Consider the following 18,877-nt stretch of genomic DNA (forward strand, 5'->3'; position numbering starts at 1 on the left):
AGAATCACACACCTTGAAAATAATCACATTTTGTTGCTTTGCAGCCTGAAATAAAGACAGACAGTTTTTGTTTATCCAGTTGTAATTACTAAATGCAACTTATAACACCCAAGTGAAAGATATAACACCGACATATCAGGCAAAAATTAAGACAATTCAAAACAGAATCACTGAGTTGGAAAAAGAATCACCCCCTTGTGTCTGTTTTAACCACATTTGCTTTAATTACAGCTGTTAGTCTGTTGGGATATGTCTCTACTAACTTTATACATCTGGACAGTGCAATATTTGCCCTCTCTTCTTTGCACAACTGCTCCAATTCTGTTATATTTAATGGTGACCGTTTGTAGACTGCAGTTTTCAAGTCATGCCACAGATATCCAATGGGGTTTAAGTCTGGGCTCTGATTAGGTCATGCAAGGACATTCACCTTTTTCTCCTTCAACCATATTGGTGTTTTATCTTTCACTTGAATGTTATAAGTTGCACTGAGTAATTACAACTGGATAAACAAAAACTGTGTCTGTCTTTATTTCAGACTGCAAAGCAACAAAATGTGATTCATTTCAAGGGGGTGATTATGTTTAATACCCACTGTATAGACATAAATATAAGTGCATTAGAGCCCTTTGCCATTGGTAGATGAAAACAGGATAAAACATATGTATGCAATATTCATGTTTAATAAAGATTTTATCTATGTATTTTCATTTGCTAACACGAATATGCTACATTGTTTGCATGATGGGTGCTAGTTTTTTTTCTCTATTGACTTCTATGGGGAATGCAAAAAATGGGATTGCGTTTGCGCAATAGTCGAGTGTTATTTTTCCCCCACCTTTTTTATTCTCCATTGACTTCTATAGGGGATTACATGCACGCGATAATTTGTTAGGATTTTTGCGCTAGTCGGGTTAATGCTTGCACAAAATAAAACATTTTTAACTTGTAATACGAGCTCAACTTGACAAGCACAAAAAGATTAACTATACTATACAAAAAGATTAACTATAGCGAAACGCATTTTACAGCGCCACTTGTAATCTAGCCCTTTTTGGTGAATAAAAATGTGTGACCGTGAGATTAGTAGGAAGTACAATACCAATACTGTAGTATTAGATTTAACTTACACTTAATCAACTCTTCTATAACATTTATATTGTTGATGTGTAAGTGTCGCTCTTTCATATAAATTATATTAAAATTATTATAATATATTTGTAAAGCTGTAGTACGTCCCACTTATAAATAGATTGTCTACTCCTGAGCTTATAATGTAAAGTTCTGGAAAGATAAATATTTAAGGTGCAACTGTAACACCCCAGTGCTAACTGTACTAAATGCTTGTGCTGAATCAATAGCACAAATGTAATAACCTAAACAGCTGATCTGTATCACATGAATTGTTATGCGTGCCTTTAATTATACCATACGTAGTTAATCAGAACCATTATTTATTATTATCTGTCTAAACCATTTAATTTACTTTTTACAGACACAGCCAGAGCACTGAGAGATATCAGGTATTGATGTAACTGGAGTGAATAAGGGAACCTTCTTCCTGAGCACAGACATTGGAGCCTGTTATCAGCATGAACTCATATGTGTTAGGTGAGTAAAATAGATATTATGCTGACTTTAATTACTGGGAAATAGAATAGATCACTCATTAAACAAATATAAACTATAATATTTATATCTGCATCTATTGCTCTCAGATCACCTGCAATTCTACCTTCCCCTGCCCTGAACCAGCTCATGGAACTCCCATAACTACACTTACGCCTACCTTTTTTACTTTTATATTTTTTTATTAGTTCAAGATATCAGGGTACATAAATCAAAACACAATAGTTTGTAGATTACAAAAAAAATAAACATGTATAGATATTGCAAACATCCTCAAAGATAATTTAAATCTTAGTATATTAGAAACAGAGAGGTCATTAACATTATGTTAAATTCTGCTTTAACCATCCTCTGAACTTTCTATAAAGAGAGAAAAATTATCTTTATTATCAGATATAATTAGTACCCCATATCCATTTTTTTGTCTATAACATAATCTCATTTAGTTCCACTAAGAGAGGAAAAAAAATCATAATTAAATTATATACCTTATTTTATTAGAAACAAGAGAAAAAATAAAGAAAAAGCTACAAAGCGTGTCACTCTTTTTTTAGTGACAAACAACTGTATAAATCCCTATATGTATCTTCCTATTGGAGGTTTACAGGGAAGTTAACATCTAATGTTAGAAACCGGACAAGAGAAAAAAAAAAGGATCCATTTATTAAAGCTCTCTCCTCCCCCTCAGCTTGCATAAACCCCCTCTGAAGTATATCTTCTATGTATTTACATGTAGTAAAAGGCGTCAAATATTTGGACCTGTGTATTATTTTCATAAGTTTGAATAAAGCTGAGCCATTTAATACTTTTTAATACTCTGGTCCGATCTATTGATACTATCAAACTGTTCCATTACTGCTTGTTTTAACATTAGATTGATCAAATTATGAATAGTAGGTTCTTTCTTATTCTTCCAATTTTTAAGTATCAAATACAGATTGCAGAATGAATGAAGCATATATTAAATTAATCTAATAGTATCAAAATCAACAAGGAAAAAAACATGATGTTTCTCTAACGTAACCGAAGTATGGAGTATTTTACTCAGCCAGAAGCTAATCCGTGACCAAATTTTTTTAATTTTCGGGCAATTCCAAAACATATGAGTTAAGTCGGCATTGGAATTAAAGCAGCAAGGACACTTTTTAGCTGTGGTCTGAGGCCATTTATTAACAGTCGCTGGCGTGACATAGACCCTATTAATTAGCTTAAGATGGATTTCTTTCCAGCTTGCAGCTAGTGTAGCGTTATGTTTTTATGAATACTACTAGTAATTTTTTTACTATCTATTCCTGGGAGATCCACTTGCCATCTTATAACTAAATTTTGTAAATTTAATTCTCCCAAGCAATTTGTTAAAATGTTATTAACAGTATTTAAGAGAATGAATACCTGCCTTATAAATAATTAAACCAGAATGTGTTCCTGTATGTATCCATATACGATTAGGATTTTTAGTAATTCCATAAAACCAATGACGCACTTGTAGGTATGCATAGAAGTCAGAGTTAGATAATTTATATTGTATTCTAAGATCAGCAAAAGGTAGACATCTAGCGGAATCCGACTCTGAATTGATATATATTTTCTTCATAAATGGAAAGAGTCCACAGCTGCATTCATTACTTTTGGGAATTCAGAACCTGGCCACCTGGAGGAGGCAAAGACACCCCAGCCAAAGGCTTAAGTACTCCTCCCACTCTCCTCATCCCCCAGTCATTCTTTGCCTTTCGTCCCAGGAGGTTGGCAGAGAAGTGTCAGAAAGTGTTTTTAGTCTCTTATGGAGGGTAGTACTCTTCGGCATGGGACTGGAGTTTTAAGTAATCCTTTCAGCCTTTCAGTGAAAGCATTGGTGAAAGTTAGTCCGGAGATGCAGGGAGAGTCTCTCTGCGAAACCATCCCAACTCATATTAACAGCTTCACCAGCAATCAGTGTTGTCGAACTTCGCTTCGCTGCCTGCTCGCTTCGCTGCCTGCTTTCTTCTCTCAAGTCCATGGTGGAGGCAAGGCTACTATCCGTCACTCTTGAAGGGCTGCGTTCCTGTTCCATGGCATACATTCCGGTAAGATCGTTTTATTTTACTTCTTCAAGATGTACTGTAATCAACACGCTTGTCCTGTGAAATACAAAAAACAATATGGTTTCAGTGAGGCTCCTTTAGTATCTTGGAATCAAGGGTTAATATCTCCTGAGGGGGATTATTGAACAGGGGGGTTTATAATCCATTAATCCAGGGATAAGTAATGTTAGACAGATATTACCAATAGTGTGTACATATTAGCACTCAGCTACTCATTATGTCAGGCAGGTATGGAAATATTGGTCTTAAAAGGAGGACCAAGAAGGACGCAGGTTAAAAATTAACTTTTATTTAACAACAGGTATAAAGAACTGAATTAAAAACACATATCAACCATGTACTGATTAGTATATTAAAATACGCTCATAGAAAAAAAGGAATGCTGTATAGCAGGTAAGGATCCACCATTTGGATCAATTGAGCAGGGAGTATATACTTTCTAGGGAGGAGGTAGGCGATAGTGCGATTATCTAACGTACACTATAAAATATAGAATTATTTAGCAAGTGTGCTATGGACAGGGTGTTCCCCACTAGGTAACAGTGCACGTTAGAAAATGTAATTAATGTTTAATAAGAGACTAGGTGGCATACTGTGATATATAGAGAGCGATATCGCTGAGGTGTTAGACACTGTCCTCTATGAGGTCAGAGGGGGCGTGCAATGTTAATACCAGTAATGAACTGTAGAACAGTTTCATGTGATAAACACGGCAGGCTTCAAAATACAACAGTGTGGATGTTCACCAGTATACTGAAATAAGTGGCAATCATACTAGTGCGTATAGGAAGTATATAAATAAAACAAAATAGAGTGGTAATGTTGCAGAGTACAACACTGCCCTATGCTATGTACGATAGAGCGTATAACACACTGTACATGTACTATAATCTTGAGCATTAGCGCTAGTGTTACGAAACACTGCCCACTGTTGCATAGATGTTGTTATGAGGCACTTATTTGGCTGATAATGCAATATTAATATATAAGTAGCAGTGGTGCTGCTAATAAATGACAGTAGCACACTAAAATAGCCTCATTACCTACTTTGTTGATAGATAGTATGAGAAGTAGATGCTGCTGTGTGCAGCTGCTTGATTGCAGGCTGTTGCGTAATATGACCAATTTTATTAGATTAAATCAGGTAACTATATTGTCGGTGTCGTATATGAATATACACCTAATGTGGATGTACTACCAGCATATATATATATATATATACCCGATTAGATATTGCTATGAAGTTATACTGGTAGCCTGAAGTCTCTAAACATTATTGGTTGGATTATATATGTTTGCACAATGTGGCTATACCACCAACAATTACGTATAAGTCCCTATATCATTTTAAGAGTACATGGAGAATTGCAATTAAAAAACAGAGAATCGCTAGATTCTCACTCCCCTAACATGTTTCGCTAAGAAAGCTTTATCAAAGGGTACAGCAATGGGTACGGCTTGTGCCCCGACGTATGCCAACCTATTTCTAGGTTGGTGGGAAAGAAAGGTAGTGTTCTCTGATACCAACATTAGAGAAATGGATCTAATTCCTATGTGGATTAGATACATAGATGATATTCTCTTCCTATGGGAAGGTACAAAGGAAGACCTAGAGTCATTCCTCAAGAAATTAAATGGCAATAATCTTAACATGTGTTATACACTCTATCGTACATAGCATAGGGCAGTGTTGTACTCTGCAACATTACCACTCTATTTTGTTTTATCTATATACTTCCTATATGCACTAGCCTATTTAACTAAGAGCAGCAGTCTAAATACTAGTACGATTGCCACTTATTTCAGTATACTGGTGAACACGCCCCCTCTGACCTCAAAGCGGACAGTGTCTAACATCACAGTATGCCACATAGTCTCTTATTAAACATTAATTACATTTTCTAACGTGCACTGTTACCTAGTGGGGAACACCCTGTCCACAGCACACTTGCTAAATAATTCTATATTTTATGCCTACCTCCTCCCTAGAAAGTATATACTCCCTGCTCAATTGATCCAAATGGTGGATCCTTACCTGCTATACAGCATTCCTATTTTTCTATGAGCGTATTTTAATATACTAATCAGTACATGGTTGATATGTGTTTTTAATTCAGTGACATAATGAGTAGCTGAGTGCTAATATGTACACACTTTTGGTAATGTCTGTCTAACATTACTTATCCCTGGATTAATACTTATAGTGTACAGCACCTTTTCTTTCCCCTCATCTATTAGTTAATATTGTAAATGCGTATATATAAACACACTCTCCAACATATAAATAGGGGTCTACTCTTGGTAGTGCCGCTATCATCCTTTGCTACATAAAAGGGTTTATAATCCTGTTTGTTATTTGATTCAACCTGTGGATATGTAGTTTTTATCTGGGCTCATGGTTTGGAACATGGTGGCCTTTAGTAGTGACACAACCATTTGGTTGGGCGCGCTTTTTTTGGACTGTACGGCTTACTTTGGGTTGGATGGATATACGTTCTGGTTCCCAGTTCCGCATTCCTGACACTGTGGCGCAGAAGATATTCTGAGATGGTCCCTGGTCATAGGAGGTGGTGAGTGCCCTGGCCATAGCGGGTGTCAGGTGCCGTTAGATTTTGTTATCTCATAGTCCATTCTTTTGCATTTCCTCAGTTATGGGGGACCCTGATGTTGAGATTATCCAAATTTCAGATTCTTCGTCCTGCGAAAATTGCGAATTGGCCCCGCTGACACTTGACGGTCAGTTATGTTCTAGTTGCCTTGCTGGAGTGCTTGGTTCCCCAGGCTCGAGGAATCCAGGGTCTGCTGAGCCATCCGCCTCCGGGGGTCCTGTCCTCCGTAGTGCGACTTCCCTACCACTCCTTTCTACTACACAAGCGGGTAACCCAGATTTAGTTTTTCCCTTCTTACAGGGCGGCTTGTTCCCCCCCCCCCTGGAGGTTGCAGCACGCTTTCGCTTTCACATCTTTATGGCGATTGCTCGTCTATAAAGTCCAAATGTGTATTTGCAATTGTGCTCGTGCCTGATTTTACCGGGTCTTTCGGCCTTGGGAGGGCCTGTGCAGTTCCCTTCGGGTGTAACTGTTCCTGAGTGTTGTGCTTTTTGTTATAGGCTGGTGCGCCTTTGCGTTTTACTCAGACATGTTTTTTAGTTATTTGGGGATCCTGTCCTTCTGGGATACGGAATCCCACAGCCTCCTACCTCGAACAGCTCACCTCAATAGATATGAGGGGATGAGGTAATCTCCTGACTGTCTTCTTATTGAGATACTTCCCAGTTTTTGAGGAAAGAACGGAGTGCCATCGAGCTGGTCTGACGGTTTGTCTATTTTCTTTCCCAGGCATTGCCCTACGGGGTGCCCTTGCATTTTTTTTTTTTTTTTTTTTTGGGGGGGTTCAAAAGAGCTTTATTTAGTTTTTGAAGACGGTACAGATAAAAAGATAAACATTCTTTACATTATCATATGAGTTACCATCCCTTGCATTTATTTTATATCCGGTTAAGATGATTTTTTATTTTCTTTCAAGTTCTTTTGGGAAACTTCTGGGATCGATGTTCTATGTTACTTCTACGGAAGTTGTTCAGGGACGTTAGTCCTATGTTGTCTTTTTTTCATTCCCCTCACTTAGGGTGATCCTCTAGTGACTTGACAATTATGACCCTGTTGGTGGGCTGGTCCTGTTTGGATTCCAATATGTGTCTCTTAGCTTATTCAGACATACAGCGCTGGCTTAACTCGGCTGGTCCGGTTGAGGTGCTGAATACTTATTTTTATGTTTTCTTGTTTTACAAGTTTCCACATAAACATTCTAAGAGGACCTGCAGGTCCATGAGCAAGAGGGGAGGTGCTGTTTCAGTCCTTTGTTAGCCATTACCCTACTGAGTTAGCGGAGTTCCACTGCGTTTCTCTCTATTGTTTCTAATATTCTTGGGATCTAGAGGGTTCTCTCCCATGTGCTGGAGGGTTGGAGAGCTTTCGCCTCTGTACTGCCAGTTTGAGCAGTTTTATACCTTTTTTAAAGCAACTGTCCTGTCAGGGCTTTGTTGGACTTGGAAGTCTGTTGTTCCATATTGGAGCGGTCTTCTTTTTGGGGTCCTGATTGCTCGTTGGAGATTCCTGTCCCCGCTAGGGGTCTTAGGCTGTTGGTCTTCGGGGGCTCTGTTTAGAGATTTTCCCTGGAGCTGGGGATGCTCTGAGTCCTTTTTTCTTATTGTCATCCGCTTTGATGGAGCGATGTGGAGACTAGCTTTTGCCCTATAGGGTGACTTGCCCTCGACATGCCCCGTGAGTCGTGGCTGGCCTCTTGGCTCTATGCCTCATGCATTCTTTGTATGCTGTAGCTCTTTGGAGCACTTGACTCCACATGGGGTGGTTCCCTCCATACGAGAAGGATGTGCGAGGGCCTTGGCTCTCGTTGTTTCGGGTTGGTTGTGGATTTTCCCTGTAAGTCTGTTTAAGTTCAGATCGGGTACTAATTCTTGCCTCTTTATTGCTCTTGTCTCCTGTAAGAGGTGGTTCTCTCCTGTTGAGAGGGACTTGCGGGGGTTTTGCCCTCGTTTTTCCGGGTTGGTTCCGGATTCCCTGGTAGGTCTGATTTAGTTCGGATGGGTTATTAATTACGTGCTTCTTGGGTTCCCTGGCTCTTGCAAGGAGTGGTTCTTTCCTTTGGGGAAAGTCTTACGAGGGTTCTTACCTTCATTATTCAGTTCGTCTGGATTTTCCCTGGTAAGTCTGTTTTCTCAGACAGGGTTTTTGGTGCCTGGTTATGTTTGTTTCAAACTGTAGGGGCTCGGACCTTTTTGTTTTGGTCCTCCGGTTGCTTGAGAGTTTAGCTCTGCGTTCTCTCTTACAGTTCCTGCTACGGGATGCTACCAGTCTTCTAGGACCTTGGACCGGTTTGTGTAGCTCCTGCTCTGGGTACTTGGGCTATGCCCTTTGTTCTAGATTCATTGAGGTTTGGAGTTCCAGTATGGAGCCCGTACCGAACTATAGGAGTCCATGGGGGACTGCCTGTTGCTGTATCCTGATACTGTTGCTGTTCAACAGATGGTGATTCTGCAGTGTTCATGGCTTTAATTTTTGTGCTTAGGTGTACAAGCTGAAAGCTTTCTCCTGGGGGGGGGGGGGGGGCTCGAGTAGGGTACTGGTTATCTGCCTGTTCCTTGTGGGCTTAGTGTCTTATGAATGGGTGCTCTATCTCTTCAGTGCTCTCTTGGTGCTAGTTGTCCTCCTTTAGGAGGTATGTGGCCCTGTGTTTTGGGAGATTCTCCTGTAAACAAGAGGTTGGGTCAATCCTTCGGAGAGAGGGTTGCTCTCTTGGGTTGCCCTATTCCTATATGGGGAGTTGCTGGCGCCAGTTGCGGGCATTGCTAGATACTTTGTGTCTAGGGCCTACTTCGATGGGCGAGGAGAAATTTTGGGTTGCCACACAAATTCTATGCAGTATCTTAGTGTCAGGGTTTTTTCCCTGTTTGCCATGTGCTGCTGGCAGCCATTTTACTCACCTCTCTTCCTGACTATGGTGCATTATGGGGGATGCTGCTCATTTCCTACACTTCCTTTTATGGCCAGACTGGTGTGCATCATCCATGTGAGACAGGATGCAGTCTCAGAATTGTGATGCCATCACTTATTATTTAAAGGGCCTCTGTTCAGTATGCTTTGCCTTTGCGTTGTCTCAGACCTGTTTGTGAGAGTTCCTGTGTATTACCTGGCTGCCTGACGTTCCTGATCCCTGGCTTGTTCCTGACTCTGCTGTTTTCCTTGTTCCTGATTCCGGCTCGTCTGACTATTTGCTTTGGCTCCTGACTCGGCTCATCTGACTACCAGCTCTGGTTTTGACTCCTGGCTTGTTATTTGACTTATGGACTTTTTATTATTTTTTGCTATTAATAAAGGTGTGATTATTTTTGCACTTCTCATCTCAGTCTGATTCCTGGCACCCTGACACTTAGATATAGATTATGTTTGCTCCTTTCAGCTGGGGTTGGGGGTTCTTCCCTCGACTTTTTCAGACCTACTGTTGCCCGGGTTGGTCTGGCTGGGAGTGGGTTCTGGGACCCGTTGTTTATTCGGGTCCAGGAGATACAGTAGACCTTGTTGGGTTCTCTATTCTCTTCTCTGAGGTCTTTGTAGGACCTGGCAACTGGGTTGCGTGACAGGATCCTCTGTCAGGGAGCCTTAGCAATCTGTCGATTGTTCGCTTTTACTTTTGGCAGGTAAATTATCCTGCATCATCAGGATGATGACAGCATTTCCGTCTCGGGTGTTATCCACGCTGTGTTCGCAGAATGCTGAGTTCGGTCGAGTTGAGGACTCTGTCTTCTTCCCTTGGTGCAGTCACTTGCTGGGCTCACTTGGGGTTAGTCCTTGTTTTTTTGTTGAATCCTTATGGTTCCTTCTTGCCAATTTCCAGTGGAATTTGGTCTCTCTTGCTTGCAAGGGATGTATGATAGAGACAGACTACTGAGCGACTGTGTCTCCTAGTGGACAGTTGGTTCAGTTGAGTCTAATTTTGGGTCTCTGGCTCGGCCTCCGGAATGTTTGCTGGCAGTGTCTCTGGGGCTTTTTTGTTCAAATTTTATTATTTAACTTTATCTCGGCTTTGGACGAAGCGAGTTGTTGTGGGGTGTGGTTCAGGCTTGGTGCTCTGAGAATGGGCCGGCTATTTACCCTCCCGTCTTGGCATTCAGTGGCCTCTATAGCTTGGGTATTGTTTCCCAAAAGTAATGAATGCAGCTGTGGACTCTTTCCATTTATGAAAAAAAACATAAATTAAGCTTACCTGATAATTTTCTTTTCTTCAGATGGAAAGAGTCCACAGCTCCCGCCCATGATTTTTGGTGGTGCGTCTCTTTTTTTATTCTGGCACCTTACACCTCAATATTTCTTCTACTGCTCCTTGTCCCTAGGCAGAATGACTGGTGAGTGGGGGGAGTATTTAAGCCTTTTGGCTGGGGTGTCTTTGCCTCCTCTTGGTGGCCAGGTTCTGAATTCCCAAAAGTAATGAATGCAACTGTGGACTCTTTCCACCTGAAGAAATTTTTTTTATCAGGTAAGCATAATTTATGTTATTTCAAGTCATTATTAGCCCACTTTTTAAATATCATCATATTGTGCAAGCCCTCAGTAAAGTCTGGATTTCCAGCAAATGGTAAATGATTAGAAATCATATTGATCTACATAAAGTCTGCCAAGCTTTAATAATTGAATATATGGATATGAATTTCTTCACCTTTTATAGGTAGAAGTGCCTGCAGAGAGTATGGAAATATACTCTACTCAGCTATTATATTTTACCAGGAAGGATACATTGAGATTTCTCTTGTTTTCAAGTATGTCCTAGGTCCACAAAACATTGCATTGATACAATAAAATACAAAAACAATAATACTACACAATATATGCAAAAAGATTTAACATAGAATAGGTAGGAAATATTTAATCAACCATGACAGGTGCATTCGGTTTTGAGATATGTAGAGAGGGATCTCTTAAAGAATATTAGGCTTGGGGAAGGTTTGAAAGTGTGCAGAAGGTTATTCCATAATTGTGGTGCTCTGTAGGAAAAGGAGGATTGAGCTGCTTTCTTTTTGTATTGAGGCAAGCTAAATAATGTGCCGGTATTGAATTGGAGGTTATAGGAGGTGGTAATAGCCTGGGAGAGCATTCTGCTCAGGTAGGGTGGGAGCTTCCCAGAAAGGCTCTTAAACACAAGGCAGGAAAAAGATGGAGGGTGCGTCTGGGTTCCAGCATCATCCAGTTTAGTTCTTTTAGCATGTCACAATGGTGGGTCCTGTGGTTACATTGTAGCACAAAACGGCAGAACGAGTTATACAATGTATTAAGGTTATTAAGGTGTGTTTGCAGTGCAGGTGCATATACTACGTCCCCGTAATCCATGATAGGCATCAGAATTTGCTGTACAAATTTTTTCCTTTACTGTAGGGCTGAGGCAGGATTTGTTTCCGTACAGAGCACCTAGTTTTGAATAAAGTTTAGATGCAAGTTTTTCTATGTGGAGGCCAAAAGATAGATTGGGGTCTAACAACATACCCAAGTATTTGAAAGAGTGGATTGCGGTCTGCGTGCAATTGGATTTTTTTTATGTGTAGATGGGAATTTGGTAATTTGTGTAATTTAGGTCCCGTTCCAAAGATCATTGTGACAGTTTTGTCAGTGTTTAGGAACAGTTTGTTTTTTGATATCCACTTTTCTACCTCTGTAAACTTGTCTTGGAGCACTGCTTCAAGCTGCGGCAGATCGGAATTGTTTGCATAGATTACCGTGTCATCTGCGTACATGTGTACAGTTGAGGATTTGCAGACATTAGGCAGATCATTTATAAATAATGTGAATAGTAGGGGACCGAGAATGGAACCTTGGGGAACACCACACGTGACTGGGAGAGGGAGAGAGTCACTGTCAGAAACGGAGACATATTGTGATCGATCCGATACATATGATCGAAACCAGGTTAATGGACGATCAGCAATACCAGAGTTTTTTAGTTTGAGCAGTAGTATGTCGTGGTCTACTGTGTCAAAGGCCTTTGCAAAATCAAGGAAAATAGCTCCAGTTAGGTCTCCTTGTTCCATGCCAGTTTGGATGTTGTTGCAAACTTTTAGGAGGGCAGTTGTAGTGGAGTGATTCGGGCGAAAACCTGATTGATCAGGGGTCAGATAGTTAGATTGTTGGTAATACTCACATAGTTGTGTATGGACGCATTTTTCGAAGATTTTTGACAATACTGGGAGCAATGATATAGGGTGATAATTAGAAACCAAGGTTAACTCCCCACTTTTATGGATAGGCACTACTCTTGCAGTTTTCTAAAGTTTGGGTATGTATCCAGACACCAAGGATTCGTTAATTAGGGTTGTGACAGGTTTAGCAATTGCCGGCGCACTGAGCTTCAGCAGCATTGCTGGGATTTGATCTGGTCCAGACTGGTTTTTCATTTTTAGATTATTAAGGTGTTTCTTAACGACATTGATGGGTACAGGTCTAAAATTGAACTTCTCTATATTGTGTCTTTGTTGATTTAGTGGGGCCTGATCTACATTTGTAGTTTCAGGATGCGTGTCATTTATTAGTTTGTCAATCAGGGTGGTGGAACAGCCTTCAAAATAACTTTTAAAGGCATTTGCTACTTCTAAGGGGAGTTGCAGGGTTTGGTTGTCCACATTGACAGAGGGGGATTGGGAGTGGATTGGAGGATTTTGTAAGTTGTTTATGAGTTTCCAAAACTTTCTAGGGTTTGATATATTATTGTTCAGATTTTCACAGAAATATTGGGCCTTGGCCAATTTTGTTTGTTTAGTGCATATATTTCGCCATTGTCTATATACACAGTGATCGTTCATAGAGTCTGTATGCTTGAACTTTGACCACATTGAATCCCGAAACTGGTACATTTGAATGAGGTCAGCTGTGATCCAATTCAAGTGTGCTCCTTTTACTCTCACCTTACGCAGCGGGGCATGCAAATTCCAAACTTGTAGGAGTTCATACTGAAAGAATTCAACTGCAGAGTCTAGATCTGGGATTAGGTTTAATCTGTGCCAGGGGAAGTTCTTGATGTCCTTTAGAAATGATTGAAGATTACATTTCTTTCATGTAATTAGCAAGAGTCCATGAGCTAGTGACGTATGGGATATACATTCCTACCAGGAGGGGCAAAGTTTCCCAAACCTCAAAATGCCTATAAATACACCCCTCTCCACACCCACAAATCAGTTTTTACAAACTTTGCCTCCTATGGAGGTGGTGAAGTAAGTTTGTGCTAGATTCTACGTTGATATGCGCTCCGCAGCAGGTTGGAGCCCCATTTTCCTCTCAGCGTGCAGTGAATGTCAGAGGGATGTGAGAAGAGTATTGCCTATTTGAATGCAATGATCTCCTTCTACGGGGTCTATTTCATAGGTTCTCTGTTATCGGTCGTAGAGATTCATCTCTTACCTCCCTTTTCAGATCGACGATATACTCTTATATATATACCATTACCTCTGCTGATTTTCGTTTCAGTACTGGTTTGGCTTTCTACAACATGTAGACGAGTGTCCTGGGGTAAGTAAGTCTTATTTTCTGTGACACTCTAAGCTATGGTTGGGCGCTTTTTTATAAAGTTCTAAATATATGTATTCAAACATTTATTTGCCTTGACTCGGGATGTTCAACATTCCTTATTTTCAGACAGTCAGTTTCATATTTGGGATAATGCATTTGAATCAATCATTTTTTCTTACCTTAAAAAATTTGACTTTTTCCCTGTGGGCTGTTAGGCTCGCGGGGGCTGAAAATGCTTCATTTTATTGCGTCATTCTTGGCGCAGACTTTTTTGGCGCAAAAAATCTTTTCTGTTTCCGGCGTCATACGTGTCGCCGGAAGTTGCGTCATTTTTTGACATTCTTTTGCGCCAAAAATGTCGGCGTTCCAGATGTGGCGTCATTTTTGGCGCCAAATAATGTGGGCGTCTTATTTGGCGCTAAAAAAATATGGGCGTCGCTTTTGTCTCCACATTATTTAAGTCTCATTTTTTATTGCTTCTGGTTACTAGAAGCTTGTTCTTTGACATTTTTTCCCATTCCTGAAACTGTCATTTAAGGAATTTGATCGCTGCCTGGTGCTGGAACTACCAAAGCTATGTGTATCTGCTGTAAACTTTTGGTAGCTGTTCCTCCAGCTGTTGTTTGTATTAAATGTCATGACAAACTTGTTAATGCAGAAAATATTTCCTTTAGTAAAATACCATTACCTGTTGCAGTTCCATCAACATCTAATGTTCAGAGTGTTCCTGATATCATAAGAGATTTTGTTTCTGAATCCATTAAGAAGGCTATGTCTGTTATTCCTCCTTCTAGTAAACCTAAAAAGTCTTTTAAAACTTCTCTTTATCCAGTGAATTTTTAAATGAACATCATCATTCTGTTTCTAATGATTCTTCTGGTTCAGAGGATTCTGTTTCAGAGGTTGATGCTGATAAATCTTCATATTTATTTAAAATGGAATGTATTCGTTATTTACTTAAAGAAGTCCTAATTGCATTAGAAATTGAGGATTCTGGTCCTCTTGATACTAAATCTAAACGTTTAGACAAGGTCTTTAAATCTCCTGTAGTTATTCCAGAAGTTTTTCCTGTTCCTGGTGCTATTTCTGAAGTAATTTCCAGGGAATGGAATAATTTGGGTAATTCATTTACTCCTTCTAAACGTTTTAAGCAATTATATCCTGTGCCGTCTGACAGATTAGAGTTTTGGGACAAAATCCCTAAAGTTGATGGGACTATCTCTACCCTTGCTAAACGTACTACTATTCCTACGGCAGATGGTACTTCCTTTAAGGATCCTTTAGATAGGAAAATTGAATCCTTTCTAAGAAAAGCTTATTTGTGTTCAGGTAATCTTCTTAGACCTGCTATATCTTTGGCGGATGTTGCTGCAGCTTCAACTTTCTGGTTGGAAACTTTAGCGCAACAAGTAACAGATCATGATTCTCATAACATTATTATTCTTCTTCAACATGCTAATAATTTTATCTGTGATGCCATTTTTGATATTATCAGAGTTGATGTCAGGTTTATGTCTCTAGCTATTTTAGCTAGAAGAGCTTTATGGCTTAAAACTTGGAATGCTGATATGTCTTCTAAATCGACTCTACTTTCCCTTTCTTTCCAGGGTAATAAATTATTTGGTTCTCAGTTGGATTCTATTATCTCAACTGTTACTGGTGGGAAAGGAACTTTTTTACCACAGGATAAAAAATCTAAGGGTAAAAACAGGGCTAATAATCGTTTTCGTTCCTTTTCGTTTCAACAAAGAACAAAAGCCTGATCCTTCATCCTCAGGAGCAGTTTCAGTTTGGAAACCATCTCCAGTCTGGAATAAATCCAAGCCTTCTAGAAAAGCAAAGCCAGCTTCTAAGTCCACATGAAGGTGCTGCCCTCATTCCAGCTCAGCTGATAAGGGGGCAGATTACGTTTTTTCAAACAAATTTGGATCAATTCTGTTCACAATCTTTGGATTCAGAACATTATTTCAGAAGGGTACAGAATTGGTTTCAAGATAAGACCTCCTGCAAAGAGATTTTTTCTTTCCAGTGTCCCAGTAAACCCAGCGAAAGCTCAAGAATTTCTGAAATGTGTTTCAGATCTAGAGTTGGCTGGAGTAATTATGCCAGTTCCAGTTCTGGAACAGGGGCTGGGGTTTTATTCGAATCTCTTCATTGTACCAAAGAAGGAGAATTCCTTCAGACCAGTTCTGGATCTAAAAATATTGAATCGTTATGTAAGGATACCAACATTCAAAATGGTAACTGTAAGGACTATCCTGCCTTTTGTTCAGCAAGGGCATTATATGTCTACAATAGATTTACAGGATGCATATCTGCATATTCCGATTCATCCAGCTCACTATCAGTTTCTGAGATTCTCTTTCCTGGACAAGCATTACCAGTTTGTGGCTCTGCCGTTTGGCCTAGCAACAGCTCCAAGAATTTTTACAAAGGTTCTCGGTGCCCTTCTGTCTGTAGTCAGAGAACAGGGTATTGTGGTATTTCCTTATTTGGACGATATCTTGGTACTTGCTCAGTCTTCACATTTAGCAGAATTTCATACAAATCGACTTTTGTTGTTTCTTCAAGATTATGGTTGGAGGATCAATTCACTTAAAAGTTCATTGATTCCTCAGACAAAGGTAAACTTTTTGGGTTTCCAGATAGATTCAGTGTCCATGACTCCATGACAAGAGACGTCTAAAATTGATTTCAGCTTGTCGAAACCTTCAGTCACAATCATTCCCTTCGGTAGCCTTATGCATGGAAATTCTAGGTCTTATGACTGCTGCATCGGACGCGATCCCCTTTGCTCGTTTTCACATGCGACCTCTTCAGCTCTGTATGCTGAACCAATGGTGCAGGGATTACACAAAGATATCTCAATTAATATCTTTAAAACCGATTGTACGACACTCTCTGACGTGGTGGACAGATCACCATCGTTTAGTTCAGGGGGCTTCTTTTGTTCTTCCGACCTGGACTGTAATTTCAACAGATGCAAGTCTTACAGGTTGGGGAGCTGTGTGGGGGTCTCTGACGGCACAAGGGGTTTGGGAATCTCAGGAGGTGAGATTGCGATCAATATTTTGGAATTTTCAGAGCTCTTCAGTCTTGGCCTCTTCTGAAGAGAGAATCGTTCATTTGTTTTCAGACAGACAATGTCACAACTGTGGCATACATCAATCATCAAGGAGGGACTCACAGTCCTCTGGCTATGAAAGAAGTATCTCGAATTCTGGTTTGGGCGGAATCCAGCTCCTGTCTAATCTCTGCGGTTCATATTCCAGGTATAGACAATTGGGAAGCGGATTATCTCAGTCGCCAAACGTTGCATCCGGGCGAATGGTCTCTTCACCCAGAGGTATTTCTTCAGATTGTTCAAATGTGGGAACTTCCAGAAATAGATCTGATGGCTTCTCATCTAAACAAGAAACTTCCCAGGTATCTGTCCAGATCCCGGGATCCTCAGGCGGAGGCAGTGGATGCATTATCACTTCCTTGGAAGTATCATCCTGCCTATATCTTTCCGCCTCTAGTTCTTCTTCCAAGCGTAATCTCCAAGATTCTGAAGGAATGCTCGTTTGTTCTGCTGGTAGCTCCAGCATGGCCTCACAGGTTTTGGTATGCGGATCTTGTCCGGATGGCCTCTTGCCAACCGTGGACTCTTCCGTTAAGACCAGACCTTCTGTCGCAAGGTCCTTTTTTCCATCAGGATCTCAAATCCTTAAATTTAAAGGTATGGAGATTGAACGCTTGATTCTTGGTCAAAGAGGTTTCTCTGACTCTGTGATTAATACTATGTTACAGGCTCGTAAATCTGTATCTAGAGAGATATATTATAGAGTCTGGAAGACTTATATTTCTTGGTGTCTTTCTCATCATTTTTCCTGGCAGTCTTTTAGAATTCCGAGAATTTTACAGTTTCTTCAGGATGGTTTAGATAAAGGTTTGTCCGCAAGTTCCTTGAAAGGTCAAATCTCTGCTCTTTCTGTTCTTTCTGTTCTTTTTCACAGAAAGATTGCTAATCTTCCTGATATTCATTGTTTTGTACAAGCCTTGGTTCGTATAAAACCTGTCATTAAGTCAATTTCTCCTCCTTGGAGTTTGAATTTGGTTCTGGGGGCTCTTCAAGCTCCTCCGTTTGAACCTATGCATTCATTGGACATTAAATTACTTTCTTGGAAAGTTTTGTTCCTTTTGGCCATCTCTTCTGCCAGAAGAGTCTCTGAATTGTCTGCTCTTTCTTTTGAGTCTCCTTTTCTGATTTTTCATCAGGATAAGGCGGTGTTGCGAACTTCTTTTAAATTTTTACCTAAGGTTGTGAATTCCAACAACATTAGTAGAGAAATTGTGGTTCCTTCATTATGGCCTAATCCTAAGAATTCTAAGGAGAAATCATTGCATTCTTTGGATGTTGTTAGAGCTTTGAAATATTATGTTGAAGCTACTAAGACTTTCCGAAAGACTTCTAGTCTATTTGTCATCTTTTCCGGTTCTAGAAAAGGCCAGAAAGCTTCTGCCATTTCTTTGGCATCTTGGTTGAAATCTTTAATTCATCATGCCTATGTTGAGTCGGGTAAAACTCCGCCTCAGAGGATTACAGCTCATTCTACTATGTCAGTTTCTACTTCCTGGGCGTTTAGGAATGAAGCTTCGGTTGATCAGATTTTCAATGCTGCAACTTGGTCTTCTTTGCATACTTTTACTAAATTCTACCATTTTGATGTGTTTTCTTCTTCTGAAGCTGTTTTTGGTAGAAAAGTACTTCAGGCAGCTGTTTCAGTTTGAATCCTCTGCTTATATTTTTAATATTAAACTTTATTTTGGGTGTGGATTATTTTCAGCAGAATTGGCTGTCTTTATTTTATCCCTCCCTCTCTAGTGACTCTTGCGTGGAAGAACTTACATGATAAATTCATTTCTTTCATATTAGCAAGAGTCCATGAGGCCCGCCCTTTTTTGTGGTGGTTATGATTTTTTTGTATAAAGCACAATTATTCCAATTCCTTATTTTTTATGCTTTCGCACTTTTTCTTATCACCCCACTTCTTGGCTATTCGTTAAACTGATTTGTGGGTGTGGTGAGGGGTGTATTTATAGGCATTTTGAGGTTTG

At 40.0% G+C, this 18,877-nt stretch overlaps 1 protein-coding gene across 1 annotated transcript in view; it reads left to right on the top strand.

Annotated features, from left to right (window-relative positions):
* LOC128659820 (gastrula zinc finger protein XlCGF26.1-like) overlaps positions 1-18,877 on the top strand; it is a 52,096-nt gene that overhangs the window by 15,934 nt on the left and 17,285 nt on the right. The window contains exon 2 of the mRNA XM_053713390.1: positions 1,496-1,611. Within this exon, the coding sequence (XP_053569365.1) occupies positions 1,593-1,611 (19 nt within the window). The 5' untranslated portion in view covers positions 1,496-1,592. The remainder of the gene's footprint in view (positions 1-1,495; positions 1,612-18,877) is intronic.

Source organism: Bombina bombina, chromosome 5 (genome assembly GCF_027579735.1).
Source record: "Bombina bombina isolate aBomBom1 chromosome 5, aBomBom1.pri, whole genome shotgun sequence".
NCBI lineage: Eukaryota > Metazoa > Chordata > Amphibia > Anura > Bombinatoridae > Bombina > Bombina bombina.